Source organism: Oryzias melastigma, linkage group LG20 (assembly GCF_002922805.2).
Source record: "Oryzias melastigma strain HK-1 linkage group LG20, ASM292280v2, whole genome shotgun sequence".
In the NCBI taxonomy this organism is placed as follows: Eukaryota; Metazoa; Chordata; class Actinopteri; order Beloniformes; family Adrianichthyidae; genus Oryzias; species Oryzias melastigma.
In genome coordinates, this window is record NC_050531.1 from 15,914,080 (window position 1) to 15,928,996 (window position 14,917).

Consider the following 14,917-nt stretch of genomic DNA (forward strand, 5'->3'; position numbering starts at 1 on the left):
CGCTTTATGCTGTGATGATTAAATAAAATGTATTTTACAACTGTATTCAAGTGAAAGTGTATTAGAATTCAGACAAAGTTTTTACATTATTTAAAAAAAAACAGTGAAATATTGTCTCTGGTGCTGTCTTGGGATATATCGTGATATGTATCGTATCGCTAGACTGACACCTCTATTTATTGCAGCATTTTTCTAATGCTGGAAGACATGTACAAAAAAAAATGAAGATTAAAATAACATTTTTGAGTATTTCTTTATTCAAATCATGGTGAAACGGGAACAGATGAAAAATGATCGCAGTTGTGACGTGATTTTGGCTAAAAAGGCCATAAATATAATTAAAAGACTACTGAGAACGCTTTTAAAGTAGATTAAAAATGATCAGAGTAGGACTTTAATCACCTTTATATTCCATTCATTATTGGTGCAGTTTTTTTCTGTATATTTTGAATAAAATCTCAAATATTTGCTATTAAAATAAAAAAATTAAGGTTAGTGGGACAGTTTTTCCACTTGTTGCTTTATTAGATTATTTATGAATTATAGAAAAAAATGTCTTAACGAATTTTGTAAGTTTTGAACTTTTTTTCCTGTCTTTTTTAATGTGTTTTCCAGGGTCACCCTGGTAAGGAAGGTCCACCTGGAGAGAAAGGGGGTCAGGTAAGAGGATTTGATTCAACAAACCAAAACCTGGACAGAAGATGTCAGGTTACTTTATGTGTGAATTAGATCACAAGAGTAACATGAGCATTTTTTCCCCCAAAAAGATACTTTATTAAGCCTAAAATTACAGTATATACAGTAATGTAACAAAAGGGCAATAAACAAAACTTGTTTGTTGTTGAGAGGGATGTCCTAGAAGTACATCTAAAGATAAACAAATTGTTTTGATTTTCAAGTCTTACGACAAAGTAAGATTTTAAACAACCTTGGTTATGTAAAATGGAAAAGTCAAAGTAACTTTTTGCCAACTTTAATTTTATATATTTTTTTTTAAAAAGGGTATAAGAAAATACGATAAACGAATATTAAAAATAACGGCGACTTTGTAATGAATGTTTTATATACAAAAAAATGGGTTTAAATTTCTTAATTCAGTATTCTTTTAATATATTTGTGAGTTTCATTGTTAAAAACTGTTGAATATTTTCTTTATTTTCTTTATTTTGAGCAGAACTTAAAACAACAAAACCAAATGAAACAAATAAAATTAAATAAAAACAAAATTAAATGACGTGTTGATGAGTTTCCATCACAAACCTTTCCAAAAATTTGTCAGAAAGAAGTGGAAGGAAGTGAGAATGTATTTATTCTTGCCCCGTTACATTCATATTTAAAATGTTGTACATCACCATGTACACTTTAAAACAATTCACATACATGTCAGAAAACATGCATTCAATAATACAATTACTGCAAGAAACATTTAACACATAATCATATACTAGTCTATAATGAAATTACTGTATTTCACAAAAGCCTATTATCTAAAAAGCACCCATTCCAACAAAAGTGTAATAATTTAAACTCCTTGTTGCTGTTAGATTTTTTTTAAATATAAAAATATTTATTCTCGTCAAATCTTTTTTTCGTTTTTATATTTATATATATATATATATATATATATATATATATATATATATATATAATTTGCTATTTTGAGGCTAAATCTTCACATTAAAAACCTGATTTTATCTTCGATGATTTACTAAAATAAAAATAAATCTGTTCTGATTCTGTTCTGCAGGGTCCACCCGGTCCACAGGGTCCAATTGGATATCCCGGACCTCGTGGTGTCAAGGTACGACCTCTGTGGATTTAATGTTTGTTTAGTGTTTTGGTTTGTTTCATTCCAGTAAAAACCTCATCATTCTCTCTGGTTCCATCAGGGTGCTGATGGCGTCCGTGGTCTCAAGGGATCCAAGGGAGAGAAGGTAAATTCATTTTGACTGTTGAAGATACAAACGCTAAAAAAACATGTAAGCGGTGCTACCTTCTTACGACCACTTTTTCCATAATAGCACCTTTCCTTCAGTTTTATCTCCATAGCAACCATTTTGTTTTTTGCTTGCCTGGAGGTGACAAACAGATTGATGTAACTTACAGAGGAATCTGTAAAAGTAAACTTTTGCATTTCCATGGCAACGGAGGTTTTTGTTAACCATGCCCACTTTTCCTAACGTAGACATATCGTATGATATATTGTTTCATTCAGCTTGAGCCGGGGATTCTTATAATCAAATTTCCCATATTGTGTGAAAATACGAACTTTTCACATTTTGCCACAAAATGGCCACAGGTCATGCGGCCATCCCATAATAATTCTTTTGGGACGTGCTTTGGTTTTGTTTGTAGATTTTGTTTTGATCCTCATTAGAGATTTCAGCCCCATTCTTTCTTTTTTATTATTTTGACGGTTTCTTCAACTATGATTGTTTAGTATGTCTAAATTAATTTTTACTGAGTCCTAAGTGTGTGCAAGTTTTTGAGTATGTGGCGAGGGTCAAATGTTCGCTCAAAGGCGCAGTAAGACAGAAGAATTGCTAAAACATTGAAGTAAAAATAGAGTCTTACTATTTGCAGATGACACTGTAATTTGGACTAAACAACTTTTGCTTTTTGCAAACATTTGCCTGACAAATATTAAGCTTTTTCTCTCTATTTCCGAGCTTGCTTTGTGGTGAATGTATTCACATCACAGACATTCCGTCTGCAGTCAGCGCGAACTGTCTGCTTGTCCGCTTTGTTTTGACTCTTCGAGCCGCAGAGGCCGTCCTCTGCCAGCTGAATGGCACCCAGAGGTCAGTGGATCTCCATCCTTCCTCTGTGGAGACGCAAACTTTCTTGAAGTGACCCTCAGGGGCTCGCTTTTGGAAGTGAGCTGTCATGCTTCCCGCCTTTGCCTGAAAAGGACACTACAATCAGTCTCAAGTGCTTTTGAAGTGTTCAACTGTGTCACCATGTATAATTTAAACTAAGCGTTCTCAAATATACATGAGTTTTATTGAAGATCAATGCTGTTCTGCAGCTCTGTAAAGTCTATTATCTGACTGGAGGGCATTGTTCTCACCGCGGTGACAGGTATTCTTGTCGTTTCTTTATTGAATTATTTATAGCTAGAGATTCAAAAGCACAAACCTTGAGAAAAAAAAAGATTTGTCATGAATAAAGGATAGGCTTTACCTCAGGTGTGTGCACTGTATCTACCTGGTGGGTCTTCATGAAGAGAGTTGAAGGCATGAAATGGTCAGCGCTGCATTATGCATCAGATGGCGCTGGAATGGTGGACAAGAGGCGGACAGCAAAGACTAAGTGTCAGAGGGAAAGCAGAGGTTCTGGTCAGTCTTTGACTGCTTCACGTTTTTGAGAGTTTCAGATTTTAGATACTTAAATCTGCTTGTTTCTATTTATTGGATGTTTGTAGTTATTTTTAAACATTTGCATTTTTAAAATATCATAAAGTTTTGCATTTTTGCCTTTTTTGCCACTTTTTTGGAGCTATTGTTGTATTTTTGTGAATTTTTCAACTAAGAGACAAATAAATGTGTTTTTTCATGTTTTGTAATTTTTTTTATATATACACAAAAGTGCAAAACTTTATTATAGTTTTTTTTTATATTTTTTTACTCCTGTCCCACCAGATTTTTAGGTCCAGGTACAAAATTTGAAGCACATTTCTTACCTTACTGATGCTATTCCAGTCTGCAACCAGCAGAGGGCAGCAGCAATTCTTAGATCCACAAGAGCCATGACTTTTCAATAATAAATGTATTTTTGCAATGAAGACAAAGACAACAAATTTAGCAAAATAAACTAAATATTAACGGCTTGTTCTTTTCCACCCCTCAGGGTGAAGATGGCTTCCCAGGTTTTAAGGGGGACATGGGAATCAAAGGTGACCGGGTGAGGCCGCGTGAATCTTCATTCCGTCATACATGTTCAGTAATTTACTTAGTACAAAGTGATGTTTATCATCATTCTCTGTTGATATTTTTAAAACCCAGGGTGAGATTGGCCTCCTTGGGTCCCGTGGAGAGGATGGTCCCGAGGGTCCTAAGGGAAGAGCTGGCCCCACAGGAGAACCTGGACCCCTGGGTCCTGCTGGAGAAAAGGTACTCCTATTTTTTTCCCCCAAATTAAACTTTTAGACTTAAGCGTTCTTACATGTGCGTTTCTTCTTTTGCAGGGCAAGCTTGGTGTTCCAGGGTTGCCAGGTTATCCAGGTCGGCAAGGACCAAAAGTAAGCTCGTCATCAAATCTGTTAAAATAGAACCTTCATATTGTATGCTTTCTTTTTTATTGCTTTATGTCTTTACTTCAGCTGTCTAGCATTTCAGTCTTACTGTGCTGCAGTGTATTATTTCAAAGGGATCAGAGCTTATTAGTCATATTGACATAAGTCTTGCATTTGGCACACATTCGCTGCTCTCATTGATTGGGTCTTTATTGAATGTCCCGCTGTACAATGTGAGGAGTTTCAGCAGAGCAGGTAAGAATATGAATGAAGACTCATGTGTAGCTGTGCTGTGCTTACATGTGTTGAGTGCAAATGAAAATCCTCTGCATGACCTCCATATAGACATTTTGTAAAACTATTCAAATCATTAAATATTTGTTTACATTGGAACTAAAAAAATAAAAACTTTGAAAAACCTGTTGATTTTCACCAAAAAAAGACAAAAGAATAATAAAACATGTGAGTTATTATCATGCATGTGCTGACACAAACAGCTTATCCATTCTTCTGTTTATTCTCACCTACAATATGTAATTTTTTCCTGTTGATAGGGCTCAACGGGATTCCCTGGATTCCCAGGAGCCAACGGAGAGAAGGGGGCAAGGGTAAGAAAACACATCCAGTCTCTGAGCAAAATGCATATGAAAGACCTGCATCATATCTCTTGTTGACAGAAAAATGATTGTGACTATGAAGACATTTGTGTGGTGATTTGGCTTAAATAACAGCAGGGGAATAAGGGTTATGAAGTGAAGAAGTGAACAAAATAGTGTGTTTATCAGTTATTCTGTTGAAAGGCTTCAGTATACTGTAGTTTTGGACCGGGAAAAATTCTGCATTTTCTGTTGTGTTTTTTTTTATTATTTTCATAATTCTACATCAGATAATTTACAGAAAATTCCCTTATTTTTTAAAATCTTTGCTAAAATCCACCAAAATGTTTGTAATATCATTTTTTATTGAGATAGTATTAATTATGATACATTGGGTGAGTTAGTGAGCTTTAGTTACAACAATGTTAGTTTAAATCATTGACATACTTAACCACTGTATTAAATTCGATCCATATATTTTTAACATGATGTTACTGTTTAATACAAAAAATAATTATCAACAAATTTTGCATTTTTTCAAAATTCAAATAGTGTTTTAATAAAATAAACAGAGAACTCTCAGTAATGGGGAGGAGAAAGGAGAACCAGGTTGTAATGCACCAATAGTGCCCCCCACAAATCAGAGGTGTATCTCTAATTTACTCCTGATGCCCTGCAGAAACGATGTTCTAGAAAACAACACAAGTTCTTTGTTTTTGGTTAAAAGCAGCATAATTATGATAAAAAGACCAGTTGGAACACTTTAAAAATAGATCAAAAATGATTATGGAGGAACTTTAAAATGTATGTTAGTATAAAATCATAAAAGTTCTGTAAACACAAAGTGTGACTGACATGTTTTCCATCCAATAGGGCATTGCTGGCAAACAGGGTCCAAGAGGACAAAGAGGTCCAACAGTAAGTTATATTTTCTTTATTTAAAAAAAAAATATGAAATTAAAAAATATTGAAAACTTTTTAGGCAGACTAACTTGATGTATATGATGTTGTGCTTCTGCTTCCTTCTTAGGGTCCTCGTGGCGCTCGCGGAGCTAGAGGCCCAACAGGAAAGCCGGGTCCCAAGGTAAAGACGAAAACATTTTTGCTGACTTCATCTGTTTTTAAGACTCTTTTAATAGAATATTTATAACTGATGTTGAGGGTTTTTTTCCAAGTTCTAATGCTAAGTATAAAAATCCCTGGTGTTGTTGTGTGTTTCAGGGCACAGCAGGGAATGACGGTCCTCCAGGCCCGCCTGGAGAAAGAGTAAGTTCTCGCCTCCGCCTGCCTGTGTGCTCCTCTGCTCGGATGCAGAAAGACCAAAACATTACTCTTAACTGGTTTAATAAGTCTTATGTAGAGCTGAATAAGTAACTTTTCAGGTGAAGAGATTAATCTGAATAATGGCAAAAAAAAGTCAAGATTTGTGATCTATTTATTGTCAGATGTGCTTTAAATATTTTAACATAAATCATAAATGACTTTTCTGTCCTTTCAGACCCAAATATGCAGAAAATAAATACAAATAAAGAAAAACTGCTTCTAATTGGAAATAATAAATACAAAATATTAAATAAAAGCAAAATAACGTGAGAAAATATGACTAAATTAAACAAAAGTGCAATTGGCAGCAAGAAAAATAACTTTGAGATCTATTTTTATTGCAGCCAGCTTATAGAAAATTAAAGTTTAATATTTTCTTTTATTAAAAAAAATGTTTTTTTGTTAATGTGATTTACTATGTCATTTTATGTGGTTTCAAGCATGATGAGTGTAGGTTTTGTTTTGGTTTTATAGATAGATTTTAAATGCTATTTCTTGTATATTTTAAATATTTTCTTCTAAAGCAGGGGGCGGAGCTAGAACATTTTATAAGGGAGGGGGCAGAAGACTTTGCAAGGTAGAAAGATTTATAAATAAACTGATCAAAAATACATATTTTTTATTAATGAGGTAATTTTAATGAGTTTTTTTTTAAAGTAAGAAGCTCCTTTGGCTACAGAAAATATATTCTAAATTTAATAGGAAGCTAGTGTAGAGATAAAAGCAGAGGGGTAACATGAGTGCTCATTGGTTCCAGTTAAAATCCCTGCAGCAGAGTTTTGGACAAACTGGAGACGTTTCAGAGAATGTTTGTTACAACAGGTAAAAAGAGAATTACGGTAGTCTAAACGAGAAGAGATAAAAGCATGGATAATCAGCTTGAGGTCAGACCGGGATAAAATTGTCTTCAGTTTAGCCATGTTCCTCAGGAGCTCTGAACGAGAGTCTAGAGACATAGATTTATAACCAGACACCAAGAGACTAGACAGCACAGAGGAGCTCAGTGAACCAAGGTGTGATTTTATGGTGGGTATTTTATCATCAGGAGCAAAAATGAATGTGTCTGTCTTAATAGGGTTCAAAATGGTTCTCATGTAACCAGATTTTGATGCTGACCAAACTGTCTAATGGATGAAAAAAATGTCTGTAATTATTTTTATAAAAGGAAAACTAAGCTGAATGTCATCAGCATATAGATGAATAAAAAATGTGGGAAAATTTGCTGATGAGTCTCCCAAGGGGATCATATACAGAATGGGGGTCCCAGAACAGAGCCTTGGGGAACACCACTAGACAGGATATTTGCTTCTGATAGGATCAGGTGAATCACACCCAAATGCAGGTTCAAAATCTCTAACGTCCCAGGTCTAATTTTAACTTGTGCTTTTCAGCATCGGCCCGAGTATCACAAAGTTTTGAAAGACTTAAAATAAATGCCAAAAAAGAGCTCCTGTTTCGTCCGCTCGTAATTTCCTAACAAAGTCTGAATGGCAGCTATCAACCTTTTTAACCGTCCTACTTGAAGTGGATGGAAGGCAGCTCTTAGATTCCGATGTGATATTTGAGGAGGTCAGACGCAGCGTTTCTGACAGCCTCTGTCTGCAGTTGCCCGGCGCCGAGAATGAACAGACAGATAAAGATACTGGAGGGAAATACACCAACACCTGATGAATTAAAGATAAGCTCACAGATTTGAAATGTATATTCCAACGCAAAAATTTGCATCATTTGATTAGACTTACATTTGAATATCTGAAGAAGTACCTTCTTTCGTTCTCCTCGTGTCACATATGCTTTTTCTATTGAAATGAATGCATATTTGCTGGATATACATATAATAGTGTGAACATGTATTAAATATAATAATGCTTCCTGTATATAATGAGTTCTTAGCTCATATTTCTGTCACAGTTTCAATGCAAAAAGTTACATAGAAAAATATAGCTGTTCTGATTTATTGTATAATTAATCAGTGGTAGCAGTTTTATACATTTTTTTAATGTAAAACTGATAGAAAATGATTAACTAAACCTAAACAATCTTAATAGACATTACAAACTCATCTTTAATTTCAGGTTTTAATTAATTTGTCTGAAATGTTTTCTTATTTTTTGCTTAATTAACTTCAATTTGCCTAATTAGGCTACACTATAATTATTCAGGATGTAGCGTTTTTGATGTTGCATGTTATATTTTTTTAAACCTTTAAAAAAGTCAAACTTTTTTTTTTTTTAACATTTTATTGTTTTGGCATCTCTAAGTGTGTATTTGTTAATTGCAGGGACCTCAAGGACCACAGGGACCCGTGGGTTTCCCCGGACCAAAAGGCCCCCCTGTAAGTATCGATCCCTATTAGAACCTCATCAGGATCAGTAGAACCATCAACTCCAGAGTAAAGGGATTCAAAGCCCTAGAAACGTTTACCAAACTTGACTTAAAAAAGCTAATTTGAAGGGTGTTTTCTTAAGAAACAGGAGAAAAATGTTTAAATGACTGTACAATTTTATGCTAGTGTTATAAAAACACTAACATTAAAAATATACTAGATTTAGATACATTTCAGTTTCACTGACGAATTTATTGCAGATGCTGTCAAAAGTTGATATGAATAATGCATGTGACTGTAAACCTCTTGTGACCTCCTTGTTGGCTGTTGGTGCAACAAAGTTGCAAACAATTCCTGAAAATATCCAAGCTGCACCAGTTATTGCTGTCATGACCCTAAAAACACCTGAATGGTATCATCGATCCATCCATTTTCTAAACCCGTTTTATGACCCGGTCACTCGTGAGTGAAGACATCCGGGACAGGTCACCAGACTGTCGCAGGGAAAATTGCATCATTAGGAATGAAAAAAGTTATAGATGAATGCTATAGATGAAAAAAAAGGATCTTGCTATCTTTGGCGGCCCCTGGGCGGTGGAGCCCGCTATCCACCACTAGTTAGCATAGTGAGCTCTGCTGCCCAGTGACTGCCCACTAAAGCCAATGTAGGCAAACACAGGTGGGGCCACCACTGAAACTGTGGATAAACCCAATTGGGGCCCACATATTCTTCACATTTTAAACCATATTGGACCCACTTGGCCTTGTTGGCTGGGGGTTACCAATGTGCTACATTCATGGACTAAACCTGTTTTTCTTAGCAAAGTATATATAAAATCCGGTTTACACTGCCCTTAGTTACGCACGTTCAAGCAACAACATCCAATAAAAAGTCTATGTAAACAAGCGTTTCAAGTTTCCACGTTCAAAACTCTTCTTTTTATGCAAGTTTCTATGACTATTTTTGGGCTCTACATACAGAACGTATGGCCACTGAATGCAGAACTGAACCAGGTCAAACTTTGAGCAATCAGAGACTCAGATTTGGTAGTGAAGTATAGATGACGTTCCAACCATTTGAAAATAATCACGAATTAGAAATTAGTAATAGAATAGAAATAGAAATAAACATAGAACTTGGTATAGAGCTGTGAAAAAAACAAAAACCTGTAGCAAGATTTGGGAAATTTGCACTGCTTTGGCATTCTACACCAAGACTCTTCCAACTGTAGGTGATGGACGCAAGTAAACAGTAGAAAAGTAAGAAGAAGCCCCTCCCTGCTTGTCCAGTGTGAACACCCCAAGGTTTAGCACATTCTTTCCTGGTGTGTCTGCATGTTACAAGATCCAGAAGTTGCCCCTCAGCCACAGGTGGCCCACAGGCAGCTAATTTGAATAGCACTGATCTAAAATGTGTCTCTTCTCTTTATCCCTCCATTCTTAGGGCAGAAACCTATACCATTTTGCTAACATAATAAGTTTCGATTGATTCAATTTGAGCGACTCTGTAAATGAGGTTAGGCTTTTTATATAACAATATCCCCTAAATCTGTGCACAGATCATTAGTCTGACCGTTATAGAAGCAAAACCCATTTTCTCACTATCCAGTCTAAACAGCAGACAAGCAGTAATTTCCACCTATTGATTCCAGTTAGATTCATAGCTATTTCTTTCACAGTAAAAAAACAAACTACTGTGTTATTCTTCATTGAAGTTTAGTCATTTTTCAGTGTTTTTACAGAATTATTTTTAAGTTTCACAAATGAAGTAAAACCTTGTATGATGATGAAACATTTTGGGAAACCTGTCTTGAGTTATTTTTATGTTCCTTAAAGTATTAATTATTTGGTGATTTTGTCTTAACAGGGACCTCCTGGAAAAGACGGGCTGCCTGGACACCCCGGCCAGCGTGGAGAAACGGTGAGCACATCATTTGTGTTTTGGATGTCAGTAGACTTGTTCATGTTTGATGCTGAATGATGAATCAAGCCTGGAACTCAGCTTGACTTAAGAGGGAAACATTACATTTCCTTTGGTGTTCGTTTGTGATTTCACCAACCATATCGGTGAGCCGCACGTCAAAACAATCTTTCCGCTTTGCGTCTTATCTGTGTGTGTTATGCATGCTTGGGATAACAATCAGTGATAAACACATCTCTCGGGGGCTTGGCGTCTCATGTAAAACAAAGAAAACAGAAGTCTACAAGACACGCCTGCAGTCATTATTGTTTGAAACTTCTTTTTGTTTATTTGTTTATTTACACTACATTGGCTGCATTTTGAGCAAATTCAGGTTATTGTAATTTTGGAATATAAATTGCTCCGGAAGAAAGAAGAAAACAATCCTATATAAGTTGCACTTTTGGGAGAAGTTCATTGAACAAAATAGTAGAAAAAGAATGGACCTTTCATCATGAAAATATCAGAACAGATAACAATAACTTCACTACCGTGACTGTACTTAGCTTCTTGAAACATCAGAAGAATCTAGTATATTAGCGCAACATATGAACTATTACTCAGATAATTATAAAGAACAAGTCAAATAAACTCTAAATCACTAAGTCTATTGATTTTTTTTATCCTTTGTGTCCTTTAGCAACAATTAGGCTAAGACTGCGTGGCACTTCTTCTTCTGTGTTGCTGTCAGTGGCAAATACTGATGCACACACCTACAGTGCCCTCTAGTGGTTGTTGCTAATCATTACAAAAAAAAATCACATATAAGGCTGAACCTGAATTTCTTCCCTAGCCCTACTGCTTCTCCCTATCCCTACATTTTGCCCATCCAAATGGAAAAATAGTGTCTTCAAATCCGGATGTTACCAACACTCGAAGATGTCATCATTAGCAGCCGGTCAGCTATGTTAGCACATAGCTGCTCAGACAATACATCACCAAGTTGGTTTTATAACTTTAAAACGTCATACAAAAAGTAAGTACTTACATTTATCTGTAAACTTCTGTGTCTCTGAGCCTACCCACATAAAGAAATGTGTTTCTCCTTCCTACACGTCACAAGTGTGACACGGACTATCCTACTGGTGGAGGGATAGTCAGCCATAAGTCGCCACGCCCTTTAGAAAACAAATTCAGACATTGCATTAGCTCCAAAGCCCCTATAAGTGGAGCAATGGGGAGGAGCTGTAGGGGTAGGCTTAAGTCTGATCTGTGTATGAGTCACAACCCTGGCCAAACTATGCAAAAAACATGACTTCTACTCCAAAAATACAGTCCTAAGTTTTTGTCTTACAGAGGTTGATTCTATTTATCATTTTTGCACTTACTACATCTTTAGCCCCTTAGCACTTCCATGAATGTTTTCTTGATGCATCTTCATACATACAGCATAAATGGCTCTCTTGAGATCCGAAGCCTAGATTCAGTTTATCAGTAGATAATCGTTGGGGATTGAAGATTACTCTCTCATTAGCAAAATATAAAAAAAACTACTTCTAATCTGATCTGATGCTGCAATCAGGTCCTCTTCTTCGATTTCTCTGTGCTCACAGAGTATCGGTATAGCTTGACTTGATGAGCCTCAGAGGGCAATAAACTGTGCTAAAAGCTTGACAGATCATCACCTCTTTCATTAAAGCTTCCCCTTTTCCTCACGCCTCTTTCCTACAGATAATTCAACACAAACACACACACAGACACAAGCACTTCCATGCCTTTGCTGTAGTCCGAGCAACGTTAATAGTCTTTATCAATGTGTGCAGATTTATGAGCTGATAAACGGGGACCACAAGCATCCAATATAGAAATGGACCGCAGTGAAAGAGATGCTCGTAGGTGCCCATCATGTTGGATTTGAAGAAATGTCAATCAAGATTTGAACTGGTGGGCCCGAGTCAGGGCAGATGCTGTTAAGAGACGACGGCTTCCACTGAATTATGCATCTCCATAAATCAGACACGCATATCAGTGAGTCCAGACGTGGTTTTTCCAAAGCTTTGTTTTGTCATGGATGGACACATCATAAGGAAAAGAGTTCTGAGTTCATTTTCTATTTAAAAACTGGATCAAATGGTCAAATTCAGATTGCAGTCTTTATGCCCTTAAAGCCTTAGTCACATCTGTCCTTGAGAGTGGATACTGCCAGACTGCAGATGAAAAGTGGGCAAACATGTCAAGGTCATAAACCGCTTCGAGCAAAAATGTTTGTGAATGTTTTTTTCTGCGTGCATGGTGTTGGTGACAGATTGTAGGAAAGATCTATTTAACATGTAAGAATGAAGTAGGTAAGATGCAGGAGTGTCATGCGGAAGTAGGTGAGATGCAGGCATGTAATACTGAAGTAGGTGAGATGCAGGTGTGTCATACGGAAGTAGGTGAGATGCAGGTGTGTCATACTCAAGTAGGTGAGATGCAGGTGTTTCATACTGAAGTAGGTGAGATGCAGGCGTGTCATACAGAAGTAGGTGAGACGCAGGTGTTTCTTACTCAAGTAGGTGAGATGCAGGAGTGTTATACTGAAGTAGGTGAGATGCAGGTGTGTCATACTGAAGTAGGTGAGATGCAGGAGTGTTATACTGAAGTAGGTGAGATGCAGGTGTGTCATACCGAAGTAGGTGAGATGCAGGAGTGTTATACTGAAGTAGGTGAGATGTAAGTGTGTCATACTCAAGTAGGTGAGATGCAGGCATGTCATACTGAAGTAGGTGAGATGCAGGTGTGTCATACTCAAGTAGGTGAGATGCAGGTGTGTCATACTCAAGTAGGTGAGATGCAGGCGTGTCATACAGAAGTAGTCGAGATGCAGGCTTGTAATACTGAAGTAGGTGAGATGCAGGCGTGTTATACAGAAGTAGGCGAGACGCAGGTGAGTCATACTGAAGTAGTCGAGATGCAGGCATGTAATACTGAAGTAGGTGAGATGCAGGCGTGTCAGACTGAAGTAGGCGAGACGCAGGTGAGTCATACTGAAGTAGGTGAGATGCGGGCGTGTCAGAGTGAAGTAGGTGAGATGCAGGCGTGTCATACAGAAGTAGTCGAGATGCAGGCATGTAATACTGAAGTAGGTGAGATGCAGGCGTGTTATACAGAAGTAGGCGAGACGCAGGTGAGTCATACTGAAGTAGGTGAGACGCAGGTGAGTCATACAGAAGTAGGCGAGACGCAGGCATGTAATACTGAAGTAGGCGAGACGCAGGCGTGTCATACTGAAGACACAGCCTGAAGCTAGTTTTACACTGCCCTCTACACTTGTTCAAGCAACCACTTTTAATGAGAAGCCAGTGTAAACACATATAAATGCATGTTTTAGGCTTCGTGTCCAAAACTCTTGCATTCACACATAGCTTCACAAGTTTCTAAAAGCAATTTTGGGCTCTATATCAAAAGCATGCAGGCACTCAGCACGGGTTGCCAGTTAAACAGGTTCAAACTTTAGCCAATCAAGGACTTGGATTTGGTAGTGAGGTTTAGATGTCGTCACTTTTAATTTATGTGTACCATGGAGGAGAAATTATTCATAGCAATATGTGGCAGAATTATAGGACACCAATTGGAATAGAGCTGAGAAAGAAAAAGCCTGGAGCAAGACATGCGCAATTTGCATTGCTTCGACATTTCGTACCACACTTTAATGTGTACATCATGGGCTAAACTCGTGTTCAAGAATATGCGTCACATGTGTACAGGTCAACTCCTGGTGAATGTGACTAAAGCTTGACTCTGCTCATGTTTGTTACTATCAAATGCATCTAAACACTTTTTCTCTGTCAGTGATCAGTTCAGTGTCCACTTTGGTGAATCTGAGACATCATGTCTGGACATTTGCCAAAAGTCTAAATATTTTTTTTAAATACCGCCATTAAATGATGAGATCACTGTGGATAAGAGCCAATTTTTAAAATTTTACTGTTTCTTCTATTCATCCTAAAGCTCATTTCAAAGAGCTCCCCTGCTTAATTCTTTGGGTTTTTACTATATTTGACTTGAAGACTCATGCCAATGAAAATTGAATTATTTATCTGACTTGTACTGAGCCAGAAACTTCAATGCCTGGGACTGAAAGCTGCATGCTGGGCATGTATCCCTTCTAATATTTGATCTGATGCACATGGGGTAGAAAGCAACATTGTCTCTTGAAAGGAGTTTTTACAACTTTTTAGTTGTAGTTTTCGTTGAAGTTTCTTCCCACACATTAAGTAATAAATAGCTTAGCCATTATGATTCTGACGAAAGAAATTAGTTAAAACAAAGCCTCATTAGGGAAATTTGTTTTGAGGCTGTTTGGCTGTTAGCCTGGATGTTTAAGATATAAACTTACTGGAGTATGAGCCTGCAGCATTCTGGCCGATATCAACCAAACAAAATGCAAAAGTCCTTTAACGTTCAATACCCATGCAGATCAACCACTTTATTTACCATAGAGAGCTAGAAACAGGACATTTCAGAAGTTGCTAGTCAATTAAACAACATTTACTGAT

The 14,917-nt window shown here is 36.9% G+C and overlaps 1 protein-coding gene across 1 annotated transcript in view; it reads left to right on the forward strand.

The window, feature by feature from the left end:
• col11a1a (collagen, type XI, alpha 1a) overlaps nucleotides 1–14,917 on the forward strand; it is a 101,999-nt gene that overhangs the window by 49,146 nt on the left and 37,936 nt on the right. Inside the window, exons 26-37 of the mRNA XM_036217381.1 lie at nucleotides 616–660; nucleotides 1,748–1,801; nucleotides 1,890–1,934; nucleotides 3,850–3,903; nucleotides 4,005–4,112; nucleotides 4,187–4,240; nucleotides 4,789–4,842; nucleotides 5,704–5,748; nucleotides 5,861–5,914; nucleotides 6,052–6,096; nucleotides 8,435–8,488; nucleotides 10,347–10,400. Coding sequence (XP_036073274.1) covers nucleotides 616–660; nucleotides 1,748–1,801; nucleotides 1,890–1,934; nucleotides 3,850–3,903; nucleotides 4,005–4,112; nucleotides 4,187–4,240; nucleotides 4,789–4,842; nucleotides 5,704–5,748; nucleotides 5,861–5,914; nucleotides 6,052–6,096; nucleotides 8,435–8,488; nucleotides 10,347–10,400 — 666 coding nt within the window. The remainder of the gene's footprint in view (nucleotides 1–615; nucleotides 661–1,747; nucleotides 1,802–1,889; nucleotides 1,935–3,849; nucleotides 3,904–4,004; nucleotides 4,113–4,186; nucleotides 4,241–4,788; nucleotides 4,843–5,703; nucleotides 5,749–5,860; nucleotides 5,915–6,051; nucleotides 6,097–8,434; nucleotides 8,489–10,346; nucleotides 10,401–14,917) is intronic.